The sequence below is a fragment of the Callithrix jacchus genome, chromosome 18 (genome assembly GCF_049354715.1).
Source record: "Callithrix jacchus isolate 240 chromosome 18, calJac240_pri, whole genome shotgun sequence".
In the NCBI taxonomy this organism is placed as follows: Eukaryota; Metazoa; Chordata; class Mammalia; order Primates; family Cebidae; genus Callithrix; species Callithrix jacchus.
In genome coordinates this window covers 21077577-21101691 of record NC_133519.1, presented here as the reverse complement: position 1 = coordinate 21101691, position 24115 = coordinate 21077577, and the positions used below count along the sequence as shown (strand labels likewise).

The 24115-nt window shown below is 50.1% G+C and overlaps 4 protein-coding genes across 8 annotated transcripts; 2 read left to right on the top strand and 2 right to left on the bottom strand.

Moving 5' to 3' along the window:
- The first annotated feature begins 1744 nt into the window (after nt 1–1744).
- Nucleotides 1745–9783, top strand: NR1I3 (nuclear receptor subfamily 1 group I member 3). Of its 2 annotated transcripts, XM_008984776.5 has the most exons (9): nt 1745–1792; nt 2880–3019; nt 3520–3650; nt 6177–6346; nt 6569–6708; nt 7971–8116; nt 8212–8328; nt 8523–8628; nt 9528–9783. In XM_008984776.5, the coding sequence occupies exons 2-9, from the start codon at nt 2913–2915 to the stop codon at nt 9655–9657; spliced, it is 1047 nt and encodes a 348-aa protein (XP_008983024.1). In that variant the 5' UTR covers nt 1745–1792; nt 2880–2912; the 3' UTR covers nt 9658–9783. The 2 variants fall into 2 exon arrangements, with proteins under 2 accessions (XP_008983024.1, XP_078212268.1); XM_078356142.1 differs by lacking the exon at nt 1745–1792 and having other exon boundaries at nt 2828–3019; nt 7971–8124; nt 8184–8328.
- TOMM40L (translocase of outer mitochondrial membrane 40 like) lies at nt 8833–13683 on the bottom strand. Of its 4 annotated transcripts, none has more exons than XM_008984778.4 (10): nt 13608–13683; nt 13141–13389; nt 12790–12857; nt 12395–12487; nt 12022–12123; nt 11458–11563; nt 11139–11261; nt 10947–11023; nt 10638–10740; nt 8833–10502 (listed from the first exon to the last, which is right to left on the bottom strand). In XM_008984778.4, exons 2-10 carry the CDS (start codon nt 13253–13255, stop codon nt 10363–10365), a joined length of 927 nt encoding a protein of 308 aa, XP_008983026.1. In that variant the 5' UTR covers nt 13256–13389; nt 13608–13683; the 3' UTR covers nt 8833–10362. The 4 variants fall into 4 exon arrangements, with proteins under 4 accessions (XP_008983026.1, XP_008983027.1, XP_035135332.1 ...); XM_008984779.4 differs by having other exon boundaries at nt 13141–13290; XM_035279441.3 differs by lacking the exon at nt 12790–12857.
- A 2091-nt stretch (nt 13684–15774) lies between these two features.
- Nucleotides 15775–17085, top strand: APOA2 (apolipoprotein A2). Its single transcript, XM_002760240.6, has 4 exons — nt 15775–15807; nt 15958–16033; nt 16327–16459; nt 16855–17085. The coding sequence occupies exons 2-4, from the start codon at nt 15982–15984 to the stop codon at nt 16970–16972; spliced, it is 303 nt and encodes a 100-aa protein (XP_002760286.1). The 5' UTR covers nt 15775–15807; nt 15958–15981; the 3' UTR covers nt 16973–17085.
- A 2595-nt stretch (nt 17086–19680) lies between these two features.
- FCER1G (Fc epsilon receptor Ig) lies at nt 19681–24112 on the bottom strand. Its single transcript, XM_002760196.7, has 5 exons — nt 23996–24112; nt 21183–21274; nt 20959–20994; nt 20517–20537; nt 19681–20370 (listed from the first exon to the last, which is right to left on the bottom strand). The coding sequence occupies exons 1-5, from the start codon at nt 24042–24044 to the stop codon at nt 20308–20310; spliced, it is 261 nt and encodes an 86-aa protein (XP_002760242.1). The 5' UTR covers nt 24045–24112; the 3' UTR covers nt 19681–20307.
- Between the last annotated feature and the right edge of the window lie 3 nt (nt 24113–24115).

Sequence of the window (24115 nt, the reverse complement as noted above, 5' to 3'; positions counted from 1 at the left end):
TATTTTAAGACAGCAACAGCAGAGCATTGAGCCAAGCATGAGAGTCTTCTGAATGCAGAGCTCATGGGACTGTACAGTTCATACATCCATGAAGCCATTTCTGGTGAAAGAGTTCCTAAATCAACCCCAACTACCTCTGATTAAAGGTCACTATTATTTTTTAAAAATTAGTTTGGCCAGGCATAGTGGCTCACACCTGTAATCCCAGCACTTTGAGAGGCCAAGGTGGGTAAATCACAGGTCAGGAGTTCAAGACCAGCCTGACCAACATGGTGAAACCCCATCTCTACTAAAAATACAAAAATTAGCCAGGTCGTGGGCACCTGTAATCCCAGCTACTTGGGAGGCTAAGGCAGGAGAATCACTTGAACCTGGGAGACGGAGGTTGCAGTGAGCTGAAATCACGCCACTGCATTCCAGCCTGGGTGACAGAGCAAGACTCCAACTCGGGGGGAGAAAAAATATATATATATATTTATATATATATATATATTTTAAAAATACATATAAATATAAATTTTATAAATATATATATATATAAATATATATATATATTTTTTTTTCTTTTTTGTAAGATGGGGTTTCACCATGATGGCCAGGCTGGTCTTGAACTCCTGACCTCAGGTGATCCACCCACCTTGGCCTCCCAAAGTGCTAGGATTACAGGCGTGAGCCACCACGCCCGGCATATATATTTTTTTAATAGCACTCTTTATTTATTTATTTATTTATTAGAGATAGGGTCTTGCTATATTGCCCAGGTGGGATTCAAACTCCTGGGCTCAAACCATCTTTTACCTGTCTCCAGATAGGGGGACTAGAAGTGCATGCCACTGTGCCCTGTGATCACTCTGATTAACTCTGAGCCCTCCCTAGTTAGGAAGTGAGTGGGCTCTTTGCATAAGCTCTAAATTAGACCCTAGTGTCTCTCTCTCTCTCTCTCTCTCTCTCTTTTTTTTTTTTTTAGACAGAGTCTCACTCATTCTGTGTGCCCAGGCTGGAGTGCAGTGGCATGATCTCAGTTCACTGCAACCTCTGCCTCTGGAGTTCAAGCGATCCCCGACCTCAGCCTCCCCAGTAGCTGGGATTACAAGTGTGTGCCACCACGCCCAGCTAATTTTTGTGTTTTTAGTAGAGATGGGGTTTCACCATGTTGTCCAGGCTGGTGTCAAACTACTGACCTAAAGTGATCTGCCTGCCTCAGCCTCCTGAAGTGCTGGCATTATAGGCGTGAGCCACTGTGCCCAGCCCCTAGTCTCTTAAAAACTTTCCTTTTGGGAGCCTTGTGCAACTGTTACACCTCTTCTTTTAGTACTGACATACTGTGTGTGAAAAAGCTTGCTCTGTCTGTCTGCCTATTTGTCTGTCTCTCTCTTCCTAGCTTGTTCAGGATCTCTGTACACAAGAGACTGCAGATGTAGCCTTAAGCTCATCAATGGGGAAAATCTCCATTCATCTGATAAGAAGCAGCCTCCAATGAATCACGAGGTTCCCGCCCACCAGAGGTTCCTCCCCATGTACCAGCACCTTTGTCATGCTGGGAAAACCTCCCATCTAGGACTTTACCCTGAGTCCAGGGTCTGTGCCCTAGCCCACAGTCACTGAAAGCAACTGTAGGCCACATACAACAGACATCGTTTGTTTTCCAGGTACTAAGGGTCATAATCCCTAACTCCAATTACAGACAACTCCTGAGATCAAAGGAAAAACAGCATCCACGTGGGAGTTCAGGGAGAGACATTCCATACCAGATTCTGTGGCCTGCAGGTGACATGCTGCCTAGGAGAAGCAGGTAGGAAATCTGTTGGGGGCCAAGGACTAAAAGCAATAAAGTACAGATAATGCTGGGGGCTGGGCATGGTGGCTCACACGTGTAATCCCAGCACTTTGGGAGGCCAAAGTGGGAGGATTGCTTGAGCCCAGGAGTTCAAGACCAACCTGGATAACACAACAGATCCATCTCTACAAAAAGAAAGAAAAGAGGGCTGGTGCAGATGCTCATGCATGTAATCCCAGTACTTTGGGAGGCAGAGGCGGGAGAACACTTCAGGTCAGGAGTTCGAGACCAGCCTGGCCAACATGGTGAAACCCTGTCTCTACTGAAAATAAAACACTAGCTGGGCATGGTGGTGGATGCCTGTAATCCCAGCTACTCGGAGGCTAAGGCATGAGAATAGCTTGAACCTGAGAGGCAGAGGTTGCAGCAAGCCGAGACTGAGCCACTGCACTCCAGCCTGGGCAACAGAGCAAGACTCAGTCTCAGGGGAAAAAAAAAAAGGGAAGGGAAAGGAAGGGGAGGGGAGGAGAAGGGAGGAGAGGAGAGGGGAGGGGAGGGGAGAGGAGGGGAGGGAGGGGAAGGAGGGTGGGAAGAAGGGAGGAAAGAAGGGAGAAAAAGAAAAAATTATCCTGGTGTGGTTGTGTGTACCATAGTCCCAGCTACTCAGGAGGGTGAGGCGGAGGATGCCTTGAGCCCAGGAGTGTGAGGTTACATCGAACTGTGATGCACTCCAGCCTAGGCAACACTAGGCAACAGAGTAAGACTCTATCTAAAAAAAAAAACAACTGGGTAACATGGCAAAAACCCATGTTGGCAAAACCCCAACATGGCCAAAAAAAAAATTAGCTGGGCATGGTGGGGCCACTCAGGAGGCTGAAGTGGGAGAATTGCTTGAGCCCAGGAGACAGAGGTTGCAGTGAGTGGAGATCCAGCCTAGGTGACAGAGTGAGAACTAGTCTCAAAAAAGAAAAGCAAAGAAAAAAAACACACTGGGGATCAAGTCAAGGGCAGGTTTGGTTTGGTTTGGAAAGAAACTCTGTAGAAGGGACAGAAAAGGGTCAAGCGTGGCTCAGAACTGACTGCTGACCCCTCCCACATTCAGGAGTCTGTGACAGCCGCCCCAACACCTGGCGTCATGGCCACTAGGGAAGATGAGCTGAGGAACTGTGTGGTATGTGGGGACCAGGCCACAGGCTACCACTTTAATGCGCTGACTTGTGAGGGCTGCAAGGGTTTCTTCAGGTGAGAGCCTCCTCCCCAATGGACATAACCCTCCAAACCAAACTCCCTATCAGTTATCCTTTATACCTCCGCCCGTGCCCAACACTATCCAGCTACATTACTCCTTTATCTTAGAATCTAACTACCCTGTGGCTGGCACCGTACATCTTGCGAAACACAACACTGTATAAACTGGTGGCATAACAGAGGGAAGGCCGAATGTTTGTCTGATGGACATAGCCCATTAGTCAAGAGCACTTATTATGTACCCACTGCCTGTGAAGCAGCCAGCTAGTCCTACATCAACTAGGCCTTCCCAAGGGATCCTGTGTTGCCATGGAAATGCTTGAGATGTGTTGGACCCTATCCACCCCTGGGAGACGTTTGGGCACAGCTCAGATTAGTCAGTCCATTTCACCAGATTCCCAGGGTTTTTTAGACCATTTCATCTCATGTCCCCACCTAGCCACCTGCCTGTTCACTGCAATCCCAGACCCTAACAACGTCTCTGTGTCTCACAGGAGAACAGTCAGCAAAAGCATTGGTCCCACCTGCCCCTTTGCTGGAAGCTGTGAAGTCAGCAAGGCTCAGAGGCGCCACTGCCCAGCCTGCAGGTTGCAGAAGTGCTTAGATGCTGGCATGAGGAAAGACAGTGAGTTGGCCCCCTACATCCCAAGAATCCATTGACTGTGTCTCTCTGCTTTGTCCTTGTTCCCAACGGTGCGTTCTCTACATAGCAGGCACAGTAATCTTTTTTAAACTAGTTGGATTATGTCACTATTCACTCAAGACCTCCAATGGCTCCCCATCTCAAAGTACATGATCTCATGGTCTAGCTCTCCCACACCTCAGACTGTACTTCATACTCTTCTCCCATTACTCAATCAATTCTAGCCACTCTGACTTCACTGCCATCCTTAGAAACAACAAGCACACTCTTCCCCCAGGACTTTTCCACTTGCCATTCCCTCTACCTGAAACGCTCTTCTCCTAGATCTCCACATGGCTAGGTTTTTCTTTTTCCTTTTTCACTTTTTTTTGAGATGGAGTCTTACTCTGTCATCCAGGCTGGAATGCAGCGGCCCCATGTCGACTCACTGCAACCTCTGCCTCCTGAGTTCAAGTGATTCTCCGCCTCCGCCTCCAGCATAACTAGGATTACAGGCATGCACCACCAGGCCCGGCTAATTTTTTTGTATTTTTAGTAGAGATGACGTTTCACCATGTTGGCCACACTGGTCTCAAACTCCTGGCTTCAGGTGACTGCCCACCTCGGCCTCCCAATGTGCTGGGATTACAGGTGTGAGTTTTTCATTTTCTTTCTATCTCTTGAGTATAGTGCCTGTCACCTAGTAAGTGCTCAATTATCGAATTAGTTAATGCCTTCTCCGTGCCAAGTAACTGTTCTTTGCTCCCAACAGATGACGTAACTGGGGCTCACAGAAGTTAATTTGCCCAAGTTAGTTCAACTAAAAACTTGTGCAGTCTGAGAGCGGTGGCTCATGCCTCTAATCCCAGCATTTTGGAAGGCTGAGACAAGAGGATTGCTTGAGGCCAGGAATTCGAGACCAGCCTAGTCAATAGAGTGAGATCTCCTCTCTAGAAAAAGACAAAGGAAAAGAAGTTGAAGAGTCAGCATTCAAACTCAAGTCCACCTGACTCCCAAACTCTTGCTTTTTCCATCTCACATGATTCTCACTATGGAACAATGAAAAGAAACTGTAGAAGTCAAAGGATCTAGCGGCCAGGCGCGGTGGCTCACGCCTGTAATCCCAGCACTTTGGGAGGCCGAGGCGGGTAGATCACGAGGTCAAGAGATTGAGACCATCCTGGTCAACATGGTGAAACCCCGTCTCTACTAAAAATACAAAAAATTAGCTGGGCATGGTGGTGCATGCCTGTAATCCCAGCTACTCAGGAGGCTGAGGCAGGAGAATTGCCTGAACCCAGGAGGCGGAGGTTGCGGTGAGCCGAGATCTTGCCATTGCACTCCAGCCTGGGTAACAAGAGGGAAACTCTGTCTCAAAAAAAAAAAAAAGAAGTCAAAGGATCTTGGTCTGAATTTAAGATCTTGGTTTAATATTGGATCTTTTGATGAAGTCAAAAGATTTGGGGCTGAATTAAATCTACATTACTTACTCTGTGACCTTGGTCTGATCATCGGAATCTAAGCCTGACTATATTTCTAAAAAATATGATTAGGCTGGGTGTGGTGGCTCACGTCTGTAATCCCAGCACTTTGGGAGGCCAGGGCAGGTGGATCACCTGAGGTCAGGAGTCCGAGACTAGCCTGGCCAACGTGATGAAATTGTGTGTCTACTAAAAATACCAAAAAAAAAAAAAATTAGCCTGGTGTGGTGGCAGACACCTATAATCCCAGTTACTCAGGAGGCTGAGGCAGGCTTTATTTAACTCAGGGGCAGGGAATGGTGGTGGAGGTTGCAGTGAGTTTAGATAAAGCCATTACACTCCACCCTGGGAGACAGAGTGAGTCTCTCTCTCAATATAGATAGATAGATAGATATATGATGAATACCAGCCCTGCCTAACCTGGGGTTGTTTCATTCAGCGGGATTTAACCTCAGAAGTTTTGAAAGTATGCTAAAACATTAAACAAGGGGCCAAACACAATGGCTCACGCCTGTAATCCCAACACTTTGGGAGGCCGAGGTGGGTGGATCACCAAAGGTCAGGAGTTTGAGACCAGCCTGACCAACATGGCAAAACCCCATCTCTAAAAATATAAAAATTAAACAAACAAACAAACAAACAAAAATGAAATAAGGGTTTCTTTGAAAGGATTATTTGATTATTTTTGAAGGATCATTTGCAAACATCACATAAGATGATGCTCTAGGTATCTACCCCTCCCTCATCATCGTTTCCCCAGAAGCCCTCGCACTTTTCCTTACTCCATTCCTGCTTTCCTCATCACCCTTCCCTTCTCCCCCATGGTGCAGTTTTCTGCTGCAGTTCTTCACAGGCGGGTGAAAGTGTGCAGGAACCCCTGCCTCCTGGAGCCTCTAGGACTTTAGCCAAACCCAAGGAAGTCTCAGGAATTCCCATTTCTCCCCATCCTTCATTGTGCAGGGTGGCTGAGGGGCCCCAGATCAGGGACGGCAGAGGGAGGTGCTCTGCTAGTCTCAACAGCTTTGTGATGATCTCTTGCCTGGCACAGTGATACTGTCGGCAGAAGCCCTGGCATTGCGGCGAGCAAAGCAGGCCCAGCGGCGGGCACAGCAAACACCTATGCAACTGAGTAAGGAGCAAGAAGAGCTGATCCGGACACTCTTGGGGGCCCACACGCGCCACATGGGCACCATGTTTGAACAGTTTGTGCAGTTTAGGGTGAGCACCTACAGGTTTGGGGTTGGAATACAACCAAAAGGGCACCCAATAAGGCTGGTCTGAGGGAGAGGGGTGTGTGCCATGCACCAACATAGAGGACAGATCTCCAGAACCCCAGCCTGAGCAGGCTTCTCAGCAAGGAACTCTTCCAAGATAAGGCTGGCGAGGCCTAAAGGAGGGCCCTAGGGCCAGGGCCTCTAGCTAATGTTCTGATCATTGCAGCCTCCAGCTCATCTGTTCATCCATCACCAGCCCTTGCCCACCCTGGCCCCTGTGCTGCCTCTGCTCGCACACTTCGCAGACATCAACACTTTCATGGTACAGCAAGTCATCAAGTTTACCAAGGACCTGCCCCTCTTCCGGTGAGTAACCTCCCCTCATCTTTCAGGAGGCAAGCATTTTAGTAAGTTGTACGCCCACCCCAAAAAGTCACTGACAACAAATTAACACATGCCTCAGCCTTTCCAAGCATTAGGTCTTGAATTCCCAGCTTTGTTTTTAAGTGAGCCAATCAGAACTGGGAGTTCTTCTCCCTCTCTGAAGTACAGGTTCGCATCTAAAGTGCTCTTGAGGTGCCTTGCAGTGGCTCACGCTAGTAATCCCAGCACTTTGGGAGGCAGAGGCCAGCAGATCACTTGAGTATAGGAGTTTGAGACCACCCTCGGCAACATGACAAAACCCCATCTCTACAAAAAAATACAAAAATTAGCTGGGCACAATGGTAGGCACCTGTGTCCTAGCTACTCAGGAGGCTGAAGTAGGAAGATCATTTAAGCCCAGGAGTTTGAGGCTGCAGTGAGCCAAGATGGTACCGTTGCACTCCAGCCTAGGTGACAAATGAGACCCTGTCTCAAAAAAATGAAAACTAAAAAAAAAATAATAGGCCAGGCACAGTGGCTTGTGTCTGTAATCCCAGCACTTTGAGAGGCCAAGGCGGGTGGATCACTTGAACTCAAGAATTTGAGACCAGCCTGGCCAACATGGTGAAACCCATCTCTACCAAAAATACAACACTTAGTCGGGTGTGGTGGTGGGTGCTTATAATCCCAGCTTCTCAGGAGGCTGAGGCAGAAGAATCACTTGAACCCAAGAGGCAGAGGTTTGCTGTAGCCAAGAGCAGGCTATTATACTCCAGCCTGGGTGACAGAGCGAGGCTCACACCTATAATCCCCACACTTTGGGAGGCCAAGGCAAGAGGATTGCTTGAGCCCAGGAATTCGAGACCAGCCTGGGCAACATAGCAAGACCCATCTTTACAAAAAATAAAAATAAACAAACAAAACTTTAAAAAGTGGGCCAGGCACAGTGGCTCACACCTGTAATTCCAGCACTTTGGGAGGCCACAGCAGGTGGATCACTTGAGGTCAGGAGTTTGAGACCAGCCTGGCCAACATGGCGAAATCCCATCTCTACCAAAAATACAAAAAATTAGCCAGGCATGGGGGCACACACCTGTAATCGCAGCTATTGGGAGGCTGAGGCAGGAGAATTGCTTGAACCTGGGAGGGGGAGGTTGCAGTGAGCAGAGATCACGCCATGGTCCGCCAGCCTGGGAAAGAAAGTGAGACTCTGTCCCCCCCCACAAAAAAAGTTAAAAAGTGCCCTTGTTTCCTGCTTTCCACAGGTCCCTGCCCATTGAAGACCAGATCTCCCTTCTCAAGGGAGCAGCTGTGGAAATATGTCACATCGCACTCAATACCACTTTCTGTCTCCAAACACAAAACTTCCTCTGCGGGCCTCTTCGCTACACAATTGAAGATGGCGCCCATGGTGAGATGGTGCAAGAGCAGTAGGGGGCATGTGTCCTCGTGGTACAGTATGCGGTCAGGTGACCTAGAGACTCCTAATCCTGGTGTCTCCCACAGTGGGGTTCCAGGTAGAGTTTTTGGAGTTGCTTTTTCACTTCCATGGGACACTACGAAAACTGCAGCTCCAGGAGCCCGAGTATGTGCTCTTGGCCGCGATGGCCCTCTTCTCTCCTGGTGAGCATCTCCCAAAGCCCAGAACATTTTGCTGCTCCACTTCTGCCCAAACACTCAGCTCCTTGAGTCCATCCACCCCAGGCCTTCTAGCCATCAAACCTGCAGACTAGGTCTATCGCAGCCTCGGTCCCCAGGGCACTATGCAGGCCCACCCCTGCCGCCCACTGTGTCCTTCCCAGTTCCCTATCTTACAGACCGACCTGGAGTTACTCAGAGAGATGAGATTGATCAGCTGCAAGAGGAGATGGCACTGACTCTGCAAAGCTACATCAAGGGCCAGCAGCGAAGGCCCCGGGATCGGTACAGTGGGACACTGAGGGCTTGAAGGCCACACGAGGGCAGGACGGGGCTGGCGAAACATTGAACTTGGGAGAAATGTCTTTCACTGTCTTTTCCTTAGGGAATTCAGGTCTCTTGGGGTCTAGTCTTTCCCCCTGGCCATCCCTGTCTCACATCATTTCAGCATCCAAATTGCTGAATTTGGATACTGCTGTTTCATCTCACTTTTTCCAGATTTTTTATTATTATTATTCAGTACAGATGCAAAGTAGTAGCTCAGAGGCTCTGGGTAATAGCATTCCTGAGATTGATGACATCCATCACCTCACCAGTCCAACTTCTCCAGACTAACGCACACTTTTAAGTCTTGTTCGCTCCCTTCCCTTGGCCTTTCCTCTCCTCGCCATTGGGCTGATTCCTTCGATTTTTCATTTCCCTTGAAGTTATGGTCATTCACAGTTTCATGGCCAAAGCCAGTTCCAAGTTCATAGTCTATGATTCATCCAGGCTCTGAGGTATAAACTGCTTGTTTTGCTCGTTCCTCCAAGAGCCAGTTTGGCCAGAAAGGGGACACTTTATGCCACAGAACATATCCACCTTCTAGAACCTGCTCTAGAGGGCCAGGCCCTCAGATTCCACACAGTTGGAGTTCTGGCCAAGTCTGGAGCTTTCTTCACACTCAGCCCTCAGAGCTCTGGGGTCAGAAAAACTGAGCTTGGTGAGAGAAGACAGTGTCAGACTGAGGCCCCCTGGAGAACCTTTGGAACTTCTGATAATCTGTCATACCAGAGCATGATTTTCTCTAATGTCAGACCTGGCTTCACTGAGGAACAGTTCAGGGGATCAGGGCCTCAAGACAAGACTCCCAGGTGCTTTATTTCCCTCCTGTTTTCCTGGCAACCCCACTACTTCCTCCATAGGTTTCTGTATGCAAAGTTGCTGGGCCTGTTGGTTGAGCTCCGGAGCATTAATGAGGCCTATGGGTACCAAATCCAGCATATCCAGGGACTGTCTGCCATGATGCCGCTGCTCCAGGAGATCTGCAGCTGAGGCCAGGCTCACTGCCTTCCCCAGCTCCTGGGACACCCAGGACACTCTGGAGAAGGGAGATGCTGGGACAAAAGATTGGACCATGTTCAAAGAGAACCCAGTGGTTGCAATGAAAGACTAAAGCAATAACTGCCTCTTCATGCGGTCATGGGGATACTGGGGGTGACCATGGGAACGCAGTTGTTCTCTGGAAGCACAGAAGATGGGAAGGAGGAGGCCTCGGGGCTAAGAGGTAAAGAAGCTCCTTCTGGGAATGGATGGGCCCCACTTTCTGAGACCAAAGATCTAGCCCTTCAGCCCTACTTCCCCAGTCTTGGGAGGCTCTGGGATGGAAAACAGGATGGTCAGCTAATCCCATGCAGGATTAACCACAGGGAAAGGAATAAGGAAGTCTGGGGGCAGGGGACACCAGAGGGAATTCAGCCAGACATACCCCTTAATCCTTCCCCCTTAGTCCAGAGCCACAAGAGCATGGGGAAGGTGATACTGGGGCTGGTAGCAGCGGGGGGATCCCCAAACTTCCACCTCATCAGCTGCCCCTGTGGCAGCTCCAGTTCTGAGGAGGGCATGGTCCTGTCCCCCACTGTGCTCCTGGGTCCTAGAGGTCACCCAGCAAGGCGGGCTCTGGAGAGGGGCCTAGTCTCTGGCCCTAGGGCACCTGACTCAGAGGTTCCAGCAGCTGTGGGGGCTGACTCCGGGACAACCTCAGCCCACAGTGATGCTGAAGCCACAATGGAATCTGTTGCGCCAGTGATTGAGAAAGGCTCCAAGGGCTAGGGTGACAGGCAGAGGGGGCATCTTCTTCTCCAGCACAGCACCTACACACCAGTTACTATCCACCAAGCCTGTTGGGGTAGAGAATACCAACTAGGTTATTTAACAGGGATTGGAAGAAATAGTCACCAGAAGTAAGGTCAAGCTTCCCTCCCTCTGCATCCTCCATCCCTCAGCATAGCCAGATGTCTCCAAATAACCCTCACCTCTAAACACCATGTTGGCCTGGGGTAGAGTCAGGTGGTAACCAAAGGAGAAGGTTGTGTCTTGTAGCCTTGTGTTTGCCTCAAACTCCACTCCAACCTGAACCTGAGAACCATGGGCAAGGATGAGAGATCAGTATCAGTGATGAGCAGAAGGGTCCTGATGGGGATCAGCAGAATGAAGGCATGCATGGAAATATATACACAGCATGGTAGGAAGAAGACCAGGTCAGCAGGGCGGTAGAGGTCCAGATGGACAGAAATTCATGACTAACTTGCTGAGGAGGAGGGGAAGGAGGCCAGAGGTCTCACCTGTTCATTTGCCTTGTGGTAGTAACTTGCATGGGCCCCGCCTGATCCCACATTCAATGTAGCTACCCAGTGTACAGCTGTAAAATTCAAGGGGCAGAGGGGAAGGTGTGTTACTATAGTATGACACAGGCCAGGAACCCCAGAAAAGTCCAGAATTGCCTCTCCTGGCCATTACTAGACTTAACCCCATACCCGAGTACTTCCCAGCCAGTGTCAAGATGGCCCCCTCTTCGCCTGGCCGCCGGTGATAAACAAGCTCTCCGCCCAGCACCAGCCGATGAGTGAGGCTCTGCAGGAAGTGAGCCACCATGATCACTGTGGGGGAATGGGGAGACACGGAGTCAGCCATAGAGACAACATCCAGGTCTGCTCCCTCACCCCCATAAGCCCCACCCGAGTCTGCACAAGAAGTTCCTTTTCTAAACTCTGAACCATACAGAAGATGAACAGACATAGTCAACATTAGCAAAATGGACAGCCAAGATGAAAAGAACCCTGTCCCATTCCTCACCTGACTCTCCAATCAGGTCAGGATTTCCCAGGGTCAGAGTGGCTGTGTAGTCATCTCCCCGATACTCGCCATCAAACTGCCATGTCAAGAACTTGGCCTGCTGCGTCTGGGTGGCAAGAGCAAGAAGTAAAATCTCCCTCCCTCTTTTTGGTTTTTTCCTGACATGGAGACGGAATTTCACTCTCGTTCCCCAGCCTGGAGTGCAGTGGTATGATATCAGCTTACTGCAACCTCCGCCTCCCGGGTTCAGGAGATTCTCCTGCCTCAGCCTCCCGAGTAGCTAAGATTACAGGCTTGCCCCACCACACCCGGCTAATTTTTGCATTTTTAGTAGAGAAGGGGTTTCACCATGTTGGTCAGGCTGGTCTTGAACTCCTGACCTCAGGTGATCCACCCACGTTGGCCTCCGAAAGTGCTGGGATTATAGGCGTGAGCAGCGGCACCGGCCTCTCTCCCTCTTTATGATCTTTATTGACCCTGCTCCTCCTTCCAAGCCCTCAGAGCAGGAAACCCGTGGAGGAGAAAGAGGAAGTGTCTCAGGGGATGGAGGCAGGAACTGGTCACCTGGAAGACAGCCTTAGCTCGGAGCCGCTCTGCCAAGAGGAGCAAGACCTGGGCGTTCAGGCTACCACTGCTGTCCATGTCCCCTACTACAGTGGGGAACACCTGTGGAAGTGGGTACACAGTAGTAAGGCTGAGCCGGGTGGCACCACTCAGCCTCAACCCAAATATAGGACTTCATTAACAGTACACAGAGCCCCCTGGTGGAGTCACAGAGACACACTCTGGGCTCTTCACAGAAAATGTTTCTCTACTACCCTCTCCCATTCAGAAGAGATATCCCATTCCTCCTCATAACACCCACAATTCCTCCTCCTCCAGAACTGGGTCCCAAATTGGCTTTTAGGGAGATGACCCAGGTGTGTGGAGCCCTCACCTCCGTAGGACTGAGCTGCCAATCCCCTGCATAGGCCGCATGGAGGTGATATCCCGGCAAGCCCAGGGCACTCATGTGTATAGTGTGAGCCACCTGAGGAAAGAGGAGTCAGTGGAGAAGAGTGGCACATTCCTGCCCACTTCAATCCCTCATCCCACCCTTCATCTCTTCTCCCCATCCAGAGGGCCTCTCAAGAATCCCAAATACTCCAACATACACAGGATCATTGGATTAAAAGCAACAAGTCCCACAGGCAAGGGAGGTAAAGAGAACCCCACATCCTCCCTCATTTGTCCCACATAGCCTGGCTAGGGCTGGAGTACAAAGGAAAGGAGAAGAGGATCCAGGGACAGGAAAGGAGGAATAGTAAGGAGGGGCCAGAGAAGTGGGAGCACCTGGAAATGGCTGCTCAGAACCTTGTTGACAACGAGCTTCACGCCCTCCATCTGTGCTGGGAATACATCTGAAGTGGGTAGGGGAAGGGAAGGAATAAGCACAAACAAGGAACCCCTACCCCAAAAGGTAGTCTCCCCTTTCAATCCCATAGGGAGGACTTTGGAGGAATTAACCTCCTTTCAAGTCCTGCAATGAAATGCTCCACTTCATTTGGGCACTGGCTCCTCTCTGACTCTGCATGCTCCAGCTGTGATCTCCCCTTTCCTGCTCCCATCGCCGGACATCCAGCATTCAGGACCCTCCACTTCTCTGCCCCTTCATCTTGAGATACCCAAATGCCAAGTTCTCACCTTTGCATAGCCGGTGCAGCTCATCGAAGCTCCCAGGGTTGGGCAGAGGTTCCTCTCGGCGGGGGCTCCGGCGGGGCAAAGTCCCCATTGGTGCCAGGCCCAATGTGTTCCCCATTTTAGTCCAGAGGGCGGGGAAGGGCCGGGGTTAGCCTGTGAAAGGACGCTATTGCCCCTTTACCCCCCAACAGGCCCCACCCCCATTATCCGGCTCCCCAGTCCCAGAAACTTCCACATGGTCCGACGCTAGACCTGGAACAGGAAGAGTAGGGGAAGAGGGCACTCATGGGGAGACAACCCCAAGCACACTCCCGCCCCATCTTTGATCTCTCACCCCCACCTGTCACCCCTGTCCCCTCTCCCTTTCTTTAATCCTAGCCCCCACCACAGACCTCATCTTGCTCCCTAGTCTCTCTACTCTTCATTCCCAGGCCCCAAGACCAGGCCCGCAATGGTGCAGTATCCCTTACCATCTCAGACCATCATGCTGCCCCTTTCCCCCGGCACACCCCGGTCATCTTGATGGGGGCAGCCATCTTGAGTGATGGCAGAACTGCAGCTTCACGCTGCATTTTTAGCGTGGCCATAAGCGCCATCTTTGAATCTGGCGAAGAAGGCTGTCAAAGACCCACCCCACCCCGATTGGGTCCCGCCCAATCAGTGGGGAAAAAAAAGAAGCCTCTCTATCTACCCGGGGCCAACGCGAAGGGAGGAAGCAAATGAGTGGCAGGTCTGCCGGCCCAAGAGCTTCAACTCTGGCGCTGCAGAGGCGGGCGGGACTTGACTGGTGGCCCCTTAGACTTAAGTGGATGGCCTTAGATCACTAGGCCTCTCCAAGGTCGGGAAAAAACTTATGAGCATGCAAGACACTAGAGGGAGCATCTTCTAGCTTGGGCCATTGAAGCTCCTTCCACCCATGTAGTATCACTCATGAGAAAAGTGAAACTGCAGCTTGTAGACTGGCATTGTGTGAAGGGTGACAGAGAGAACGTTTATGAAGGCTTCTTTAGAACCCTGGTTTATTTCTATCTCTCCCCTCTCCCCAAAAAGCCCTTGGGGAATCCTCACAGCCCCCCACAGCTCACCTCCGATGAGTACTACTCATTAAGCTGAGCACTCCCTAGGATAGGGACCCACCCTTCTCTTCTGGAGGTCTACATCTCTCGAAGTCCCCACTCTTGCCCACTAGGTACAATGGAAACTGGTGTGAGTTTGGCTCAGAGGAGTGAATTCTAGCGGAAGTACTCGCTGAAACAGCTGTTCTCTGTATTTAACCCTTCCTTCCCTGAGTCCCCAGGCACAGTTGGCAAATAAAATCTAGGAATATGGGGCTTGGTCCCCAAATGCACCCCATCCCAGCACCATGGGGAAGGCAATGGGCTGTCCTCAAGCACTACACGCTCCACAGGGGAATAACTGAAGATAGAGTAAGATTTTTTGGTCTTGGAGGGCGAAGGGTGGGAGGAGTATTAGTTATACTCAAAATAACTAATGAGTATTAGGCTTAATACCTGGGTGATGAAATAGTCTGTACAACAAACCCCCATAACACAAGTTTACTTATGTAACAAACCCGCACATATGCTTCTGAACCTAAAACAAAAGTTAAAAAACAAAGATTTCTTGGTCCCTGGTCACTACCTCCCTCATTAGCTCCACACCTCCACCCTTACTTCTCAGGAAGGTTCCACATACTCAGGGAGTAAGCTTGGGGGACAAAAGGTGAAAGATACAAATAAAAATACTTCTGATATCTATTTAACTGATTTTACCCAAATGCTTTAAACCTGGGAATGTACCTCTCTCCCTCCTCCGCCCCCAACAGGAGTGAGACGAGGGCCGGGGCTGTTGCCCCTGCTGACTCAATATTGGCTGATTATTGCCTAGAACTGATAAGGTAATCAAATGACCTGGCACCTTCAACCTTTATCCTGGCAACAGCCTCGTATTCACCTCTTTTCCTGCCAGAGCCCTCCACTGGGAGAGGATGGGCAGAAGCTGTTTTCTGAATTTGTTTTACTGGGGGTAGGGTAGGCTCCCTGATCAGCATCCAAGTCAGGCTGGGCTCTCTTGTTTTCTCCCCCTGTCTCATTACACATTAACTCAAAAAGGAACAAAGTCATTTACACTTGCCCTCTAACCCTGACCTTCATTCCCCTAACCCCCACAGCCCTCAGCCCTGTCTCTGATTTCAATTTCTTTCTCCTTTCTTCTGCTCCCCAGTATCGCTCTGCCAAGTCGCAGTAAAGCAGGATAAAGTTGGGAGATGAGATCTACCCATAATGAAATAAAGATACCACGAGCTGAGGGGTTGATAAGTCAGAGGTTTCCAGAGAAATAACTTCAAACCCTGCTTCCTGCTGCATTCAAATCCAAGTACCTCAGATCTCAAAAGAATGAACCTCAAATATATTGAAGTGTACCCCCTTAGTCTTCACTAAGGGCTGTACCCCCTGCCTGTCACCCCATCACCATGAGTCAGTCTCCCATGTGCTTGTCTTCTCCTCCCCCATTTGTCCAACTTGTTTATCCCAAAATGGTCCCTGCCCCACTAGGCCCATCAATAGTTCCTGTCACCTGACAGGGGGTGGATAAACAGACTGGTAGTATATAGCCCCTACCTCTCCAGCCAGGGCTGGCACAGGCGCCAAAGACAGAGACGCTGACTGGGTAAGATGGGGAGGCAAGAGGTGTCGGCAGCATCCAAAGAGGCCTGGGTTTCGGTTGTGGAGAGGGAGAGAGCCAGGTTGGAATCCCTGGGGAGGAGCTGAAGCCCATTTGGCTTCAGTGTCACCCCAACCCCCACCACCCTGTTCCTAGGCTGCCTTCGCCCCTGTTACCAACATGAAGCTGCTCACAGCAACTGTGCTGCTCCTCACCATCTGCAGCCTTGAAGGTGGGTATGACACGGAGGGTGGGCAGAAGGAAGAAGGTGCTGGCGGTTATAGCTACCTATCTGCCTGTGCTCTTATGTCCGGGTCTGGCAACTAGAGGGCTCAAAAGAAAGATCATTCCCTCTCTAAAGCCCAGAAAGCCATCCAAAGATCTGTCTGGATACCATTTTGGGGAGGGGGCGGAGAGCTGGGGTGGGTACTGGCAGAGGTATGGCAGGTGGCCAGGACTCACTGCTGTGGACCCAGCTGCAAAGAATGTATGTGTGTGTGTGTGTGTGTGTGTGTGTGTGTACAGGAGCTTTGGTTCGAAGACAGGCAGAGGAGTCGAGTGTGGAAAGCCTGGTGTCTCAGTACTTCCAGACCGTGTCAGACTATGGCAAGGACCTGATGGAGAAGGTCAAGAGCTCAGAGCTTCAGGCCCAGGCCAAGTAAGTCTCAGGGAAAAGAGTTCAAGGGCTGCGGAGCTATGGAGAGAAAGAAGGGAAGATGAGAGGTCCCTCAGAAGACTGAACTAAGGGGTGGGGATTAGGGCAGATTAGGCTTAAATTTGAGAGAAAAATTCCTTCATCACCCACAGACCCCACATGTCTCTTAGATAGAGAGGAACAGCAAGAACTGGGCCTTGAATTTCAGTCTCTAAAGTCTGTTCCTCTACCCAGCAAAGGTCTTGCCTCTACTCCTACCTAGGGGCTTTGCCATGCGATGGACCAGGCACTAGAGTTTGGGGACCTGAGTCAGCCTGCTCTGGCCTCCCACCACCACCAAGGTCCCTGCCAGTGCCTAGTGTCCCTCAAATTAAACTCTAATTCCCCCACCTATCCAGGGCTTACTTTGAAAAGTCAAAGGAGCAGCTGACACCCCTGGTAAAGAAAGCTGGAACGGATCTGGTTAACTTCTTGAACTATTTCATGGAACTCAGAACTCCGCCTGCCGCCAAGTGAAGTGTCCAGACCATTGTCTTCCAACCCCACCTGGCCTCTAGAACACTCACTGGCCAGGCCTAGAGCTCATCTCCCTACCCACACTTTGCTACAATAAATGCTGAAGGAATCTAGCTGTGAGTCTGGTATGTTTGGGGGACTGGAAAAAGTAGGGGAGTAGGGGAGGAGAAGAGGACGGAAAAGGAAAAATCTGCTTCTAGAAGGAGAGAAGTTTGGGTGTGGAGGGGTGAAGAAAGTATTGAAGACACAACTGATGGAAATGACAGGGTGAGGGTGCCATGATTATTCTCCAAACCCAAAGAGTCTCCTACAGGCTGGGCACAACTCTGCAGGAGAACACTAAAGAGCCTTTGCGATGCACACGGAACTAGGAGAGGAAGGAAGGATTCACAAACTGAATGTCTTGATTTCTGGGTCATAGAAAATGAGGCTACCCTGGCCAGATGCAGTGGCTCACACCAGTAATCCCAACATTTTGGGAGGCTGAGGCAGATGGATCACTTGAGGTCAGGAGTTCCAGACCAGCCTGGCCAACATGGTAAAACCCTGTCTCTACTAAAAATACAAAAATTAGCTAGATGTGGTAGTGGGCACCTGTAATCCCAACTACTCAGGAGGCTAAGGCAGGAGAATTGCTTGAACCTGGGAGGCGAAGGTTGCAGGGAGCTGAGATCACATCCCTGCACTCCAGCCTGGGTGATACAGTGAGACTCCATCTTAAAAAAATAAAGAAAGAAAGAAACAAAGAAAAGAAAATGAGGATGCCTCTCATAATTTCCTTGAAGAAAAGAAATCTTCCCAAAAATTACTACAGAGGAGTCACCCCAGACCTTCCTTTCCCTTCTGAGCCAAGAGAACACCGTATGTCCCCGTTTCCCACAATAAAAGACTTGGGTTTGCTCCTTTCCCCAGGAGTGCTCTAATTTCTCCATTTAAAACCTCTTATCACTGGACATGGTGGCTCACACCTGTAATCCCAACACTTTGGGAGGCTGAGGCAAGTGGATCACCTGAGGTCAGGAGTTCAAGACCAGCCTGGCCAACATAGTGAAACCCCATCTCTACTAAAAATACAAAAAATTAGCTGAGTGTGGTGGCGGGCACCTGTAATGCCAGCTACTAGGGAGGCTGAGGCAGAATTGCTTGAACCGGGGAAGCAAAGGATGCAGTGAGCAGAGATTGCACCATTGCACTCCAGTCTGGGCAACAATAGTGAAACTCCATCTCAAAACAAACAAACAAAAAACATAAAACGAACAACAACAACAAAAAAAACCTCTTATCTAGGCCAGGTACTGAGCTAAGCCAAGTACCAAGGCTCAAACCTGTAATCTCAGCACTTTGGGAGGCCAAGGTGGGCAGATCATGCAGTCAGGAGTTTGAGACCAGCCTGGCCAACATAGTGAAACCCTTTCTCTACTAAAAATACCAAAAAAATTAGCTGGACATGACGGCATACGCCTGTAATCCCAAGTGCTTGGGAGGCTGAGTCAGGAGAATCACCTAATCCAGGAGGCAGAGATTTCAGTGAGCCAAGATCATGCCACTGTACTCTGTACTCCAGCCTGGTGACAGTGAGACTCCATCTCAAAAAAAAGAGTTACTTCCCTACCCTGGCTCGTTTCTCATATCTCATCTGAAGTCACCTTTCCCCCCAGACACTGGAGATGGCTCCAATTCCTTCCAGACACTGATCAACCTCCTTCACCTGGCCTTTAAGACCCTCACCATTCATGATTACTCACTACCCCTTCTCTTTCCCAATATCCACTTTTTCTCATGAGGCAAAATGTGCAGGGACAAAGGAGATCTCAGTGGGTTCCTTGCAAGGTGACTTTGGACAGGTTAATTCACTTCAAAGAGCCTGAATATGCTCACAGGGTTAATTAGCAGATCAAATGGTACAATGAGCTGGAAAATACTTTGAAAAGTGTAAGTCACTATGCAGTGTGAAGTGATGTGCAGCACTGTGGGGGTTGGGGGTGTGGCAGGGATAAGCTTGGAGTCTCTAGACCCATTCTGAAAAGACTATGGGTCACAAGCAGGACTGGCAGCATCTTCTGAGGTTTAAATTCTTCCAGGCAACTATTCCTGGTAGCTCTAGAAACAGGACAGGCACTGACAGGGCCTTGACTACCACCCATGCACTTGAGGGAGATGACCCCCCCATCTAGACCCAACTTATTTTTCTTTGCCTGACCTACCACTAACCTATCCAGCTCTCTAAGGTCCCTCTTGCCCCAGATGCCCTGAAAATTCACTATTTCTATAAACCCTTCTATTAGGAGCGTCACACAGCCCTAGGCACACCATCCGTTCTGCATACGTGGCTTTTCAGCTATGCTCATTCCCAAATGCGTGTACTGGATTGGTACTGTCTGGATTGGTGACTATCTTGGGAAAGCCAGGCTCGCCTACAGCCCAACCTTGGTTCAGTTGTCAAACACAGAAGGCTATATGGTGCTTCAGAAGTCGTTTCTTATGTTTCCAAATATGCCTAGACTCCCAACACACTACGCCCTGTCCAGCTCTGTCTTCAGAGAACCTACAGGTCAAAGGTTTTATCCCTCCCCCAGCCCAGTCAGCGTTCATCCCTCAGTTGAGTAAAACAGCCCTGAAGTCCATTAGACTGTGAGTTCTGGAACTGAAAAACTGTATCTAGTGCTTAGTAGAGACTGAATAAATATACGATAAATGAATGAATGGAGTCCAGTCTGTGGCAGCTTTATTGGCGAGTCTCCCTCCCTGTATTTTAGCTGGAGTTGGGGATGGGGAAGAGAAGAAGGGTGGGACAAGAGAGAGAGACTAGAATATAAACATCTGTGAATAGCATCTGAGCATGTCTTTAACCGGGAGAGGGATTGCTGGGTGTGGTGGCTCGTGCCTGTAATCCCAACACTTCGGGAGGCCGAGGCGGGCAGATCACTTGAGGTCAGGAGTTCAAGACCAGCCTGACCAACATGGAGAAACCCTGTCTCTACTAAATACACACACACACAAATTAGCCGGGCATGGTGGCGCATGCCTGTAATCCCAGCTACTTGGGAGGCGAGGCAGGAGAATGGCTCGATCCCAGGAGGCAGAGGTTGTGGTGAGCCGAGATGGAGCCATTCCACTCCAGCCCCGGCAACAAGAGCGAAACTCCATCTCAAAAACAAACAAACAAACAAAACAGGGAGGAGGAACCACCGGTGTATATCAATTTGGGGGCACAGGATTATAATAGGGGTAGGGGTAGGGCCAGCTGGCGTTAATGGCATGCGGGCATATGTGACGCCAACCATGAGGACTGGAAGAACAAGAAGCCGAAGAATACAACCGCATGTGTTCTAAAGCTACTGTGGTGGTTTCTCATGCTTCAGAGTCTCATAAGTCTCCTGGTTTCTGGTGCTCAGGCCCTGGAGGTGGGAGTCAAAAGATGATCAGGCCGCTGGAGCCCACCAGAGGCCCCGCCCACCTCCACCGGCCCCGCCCCTTCCAAAGGTTGCTCAAAATCCCACCCTCTTGTGCTGACTTCTCGGGATGGGGAGGCACAGACACTTACCGTGTAAACACCATCTGATTTCTGCAGAGACAGAAGCAAAGCATTAGAGACCCACACATCCAGGGCCCCTCAGCATCTTCCTCACCCAGGGAAGCATGGTGGAGGGGTGGGCAGCCAGCCGACTTGGGCTAGAGGGCACTCACATGATGCTCTGGTCCACAGATACCCATTTGTCCCCATGGCTATAAGCACACACATACACCCGACATACCACACCCAAGTCTCTCACATATCCCTTGTCACTCTATGCTGGATTCTTCCCTGTCATCCGCCAAACATTTCACTCATGGCTTGGCTAGGTAAGGTGGGAGGGAGGCCTCTGAGGTTTATGCAGATCAGCACCTGGGAGGCATGCTCCCCTAGAGGCGGGAACCCCAGGCTAGAGCCCCAGAAGGGCTGAGGGTCTGAAAAGTTGTTGACACCAGTGTGGGAGGGTCCATACCTCATAGCTGGCTATAGCTGCCTTTCGCACTTGGATCTGGAATGGGGGAAAAGTTATCAGTAAAGGGGAAGTTAGTGGCCCATCCCCTTCCCTCCAAACTTTGTGGGGGCTCCCCTTTTATTCCCTCTCTTTGAATCCTTGCTGCCCCCTCCCACTTTCCCACTTCCTCTTCCAGTGCTTAGCGCACCCCCCCTTACCCCACCTCCCTCCACCCCCCGCACTACCTTCAGTCGACAGTAGAGGAGGGTGAGGACAATTCCATACAGAAACAGGATGGCATCCAAGATGTAGCAGAGCTGAGGCTCTCCCAGGGCCGCTAAGGGGATAAAGGGTGCCCATGAGATCAGGGGCATCAGGGAGGATCTGGTGCTCAGAGGGGAGAAGGGAAGGGGTTCTGGGAGGTAGGATAGGGCCTGGAGGGGAGCCCTCTAAGGGAAGACATTTTGTTTCTCTCTGGACTCCCCCTGCTCTTACCTTTCCCTCTTCTCCCCTATTGTAGGGTAGTGCTAGGATAGGAAGCGTGAGGGTTCTATTTGAGATGGGACTTACATCTACTAATAATTGAGAACCTCCCCCTCAGCCCCCAACCTTTCAGCCTTTACTTTTTAGCACTGTGGGTTCTTCAGGCACCATTGAGCACTTTATCCACCTCAAGGGACCCATCTGAGTCCACTGGACTGAAACCAAAACCTCATCTGAGAGGGGTAGTGGGAGGGAGAGGCAGTGGCAAATTTCAGTGAAGAAACCACAGAAGTGTCTCTACTAAGTCCTGTGACCTGTGGCTGAGGGCTGGACAGGAAGGATGTGAGCTGGGGAAGGGAGAGAAGGCAATTACTCTATTACTAGTCATCTCTTAGCCTCAGCCTTATTGCTTTGTGTCCCACCACAAGACACTTACATATGTTTTAAAAAAAAAAAACCGTGTCTGTTTTTCCCAGGCCTTATAGATACTTTTGGCCCTGCACACAAGGCTCGGGGAATGATCACAAGCTATATGGATTCCAGCTCCTGCCACTCTGCCCCATTACTCACTCTCTGGGCCTCTGAGAGGGGAAGTTTTGTGCAATTTAAAAAATCAAATCAAGTCTGGACTCCAGAGACTGCTCTCACCCCCTATCAGAGGACCAGTAGGGTACATGTGACCAATGTCAGTCAAATGCTGACATCGCCAAGTACTCTTACTTCTGCAACACTCTTTCACACACATGAGATTGCACAAATCTTAAAACTACCCTGTGAGGGGAACATCATCATCGCCATTTTATATGACGAAACCAAGGTTCGGAAAAGCTAAGTAACTCACTCAGAGCCAGAGTTAAGTGACAGAGCTGGAACGCAAACGCAGGTTTTCTGCCTCCAAAGCCCATGCTTGCCTCTGTGCCTCAGCAACCCTCCTTCTTCTTCATCCCAAGGCAGCAGACCAGGGGCTAACTTTCTCAGCTAGGCTGCTGGAATTCCTCCCCAGTCATTCTCTTTCAATGTCCCCAGTTTCCCTGAAGTTTACTGACCTCCTCCTCCCCGACACACGGCTGCCACCAACACACACACACACACCAATCCAGCACAGACAACCCAGAGTGAACAAGAAGTGAGAATTCTTAATAGAGTGACTGGAGCCTTTGAGCTGCAGAGACTTTCCTATTTCTGCCTCTGTTTCTCAGCTGACGCTCAGGTCTCTGGAACTGGGCATCTCATGCTGCCCACCCTCATATCAACTGCTGACAGAATGATGCATTAGCAATGATCCGCAGAAACAGCAATCACGTATGTTTGTCTCAGCTATACCCTTGCCTCACTCCCAAGAACAAGGACAGATCCCTACCTTCCTAAAGGGTTCTGTATATACCTGTATCTGTATATAGATATATATATACATATATTTCTTGAGACTGGGTCTTGTTCAGTCACTCAGGCTGGAGTGCAATGGCATGATCTTGGCTCACTGCAACCTCCATTTCCTGGGTTCAAATGATTCTTCTACCTCTGCCTCCTGAATAGCTGGGATTACAGGCACCCAGGGTGCTTTGTATATTAAACCAGCTAGAGATCAGCTCCCAGCAGACAAGACCAAAGGCACCCCATGGGAAATGCTGATCACAGGAAATGAAGCTTTTCACCAGACCAGTTCTTCATGCCATACAACCAGACCCTTCCCCTGCCACTTTCTATAAACCATGAAAAGAGAAAAGTCAGCCAGGAACAGTAGCACTTTCGGAGGCCAAGGTGGGATTGCTTGAAGCCAGGAGTTCAAGACCAATGTGGCCAATGTAGCAAGACCTTTTTTGTTTTTTGAGATGGAGTTTCGCTCTTGTTATTCTCCTGCTTCAGCCTCCCGTGTAGCTGGAATTACAGGCACGTGCCACCGTGCCCAGCTAATTTTTTGTATTTTTAGTAGAGATGGGGTTTCACCATGTTGACCAGGATGGTCTCGATCTCTTGACCTTGTGATCCACCTGCCTCAGCCTCCCAAAGTGCTGGGATTACAGGCTTGAGCCATCGCGCCTGGCAAGACTTTTTTTTAATAATACTAGCTGGGCACGGTGGCTCACAACTGTAATCCCAGCACTTTGGGAGGTCGAGGGGGGTGGATCATTTGAATCGGGAGTCCGAAACCAGCCTGGTCAACATGGTGAAAAGCCATTTCTACTAAAAATACCAGACTTAGCTGGGCATGGTGGCTGTCACCTGTAGTCCCAGCTACTCTGGAGGCGGAGGCAGGAGAATCGCTTGAACCCAGGAGGTGGAGGTTGCAGTGAGCCGAGATCGCTCCAGTGCACTCCAGCCTGGGAGACAGAGCACTCTGTTTCCAAAATAATAATATGAATACAAGAACAAAGAAGTCTGGGACGAGGTAAGACGGCAACAAGAAAGAAGGGAACTATGAGTCTGGGAAAGATAGAACCAGCCTCAGGGTCTCCCTATGCCCACCTGCCCACTATCAGACTTCCTTCATGCGTGTTTGAGTCAGCCCTCAGACCCATGCTCTGGATTTCCACCCTGGAGCCAGCTTGCAGTAACCGGCACCAAACCCTCCTACCTGCTTGTTCAACCAAAAGGAGTAAGAGCAAGACCACTGCTGGAATCATCTTGGGCTGGGGATCGGCCGCTCTGACAGCACTGTGCAGCTGTGCTCAGTGAGCAGTTCCCTGACCACAGA

Excerpts from the sequence above, each read along its gene's own strand:
- TOMM40L (XM_008984778.4), bottom strand. The coding sequence starts at position 13,255 with ATGGGGAACACATTGGGCCTGGCACCAATGGGGACTTTGCCCCGCCGG. Across the intron at positions 11,564-12,021 it reads GAGCTAAGGCTGTCTTCCAG|ACGCAGCAGGCCAAGTTCTT; the intron begins GTGACCAGTTCC and ends CTTGCCACCCAG. Across the intron at positions 11,262-11,457 it reads TGACCTGATTGGAGAGTCAG|TGATCATGGTGGCTCACTTC; the intron begins GTGAGGAATGGG and ends ATTCCCCCACAG.
- NR1I3 (XM_078356142.1), top strand. The coding sequence starts at position 2,913 with ATGGCCACTAGGGAAGATGAGCTGAGGAACTGTGTGGTATGTGGGGAC. Across the intron at positions 8,125-8,183 it reads ATGGCGCCCATGGTGAGATG|AGACTCCTAATCCTGGTGTC; the intron begins GTGCAAGAGCAG and ends CAGGTGACCTAG. Across the intron at positions 8,629-9,527 it reads CAGCGAAGGCCCCGGGATCG|GTTTCTGTATGCAAAGTTGC; the intron begins GTACAGTGGGAC and ends CTTCCTCCATAG.
- FCER1G (XM_002760196.7), bottom strand. The coding sequence starts at position 24,044 with ATGATTCCAGCAGTGGTCTTGCTCTTACTCCTTTTGGTTGAACAAGCA. Across the intron at positions 20,538-20,958 it reads CAGCTATAGCCAGCTATGAG|AAATCAGATGGTGTTTACAC; the intron begins GTATGGACCCTC and ends CTGTCTCTGCAG. Across the intron at positions 20,371-20,516 it reads AATCAGATGGTGTTTACACG|GGCCTGAGCACCAGAAACCA; the intron begins GTAAGTGTCTGT and ends TCCCACCTCCAG.
- APOA2 (XM_002760240.6), top strand. The coding sequence starts at position 15,982 with ATGAAGCTGCTCACAGCAACTGTGCTGCTCCTCACCATCTGCAGCCTT. Across the intron at positions 16,034-16,326 it reads CACCATCTGCAGCCTTGAAG|GAGCTTTGGTTCGAAGACAG; the intron begins GTGGGTATGACA and ends GTGTGTGTACAG. Across the intron at positions 16,460-16,854 it reads GAGCTTCAGGCCCAGGCCAA|GGCTTACTTTGAAAAGTCAA; the intron begins GTAAGTCTCAGG and ends CCACCTATCCAG.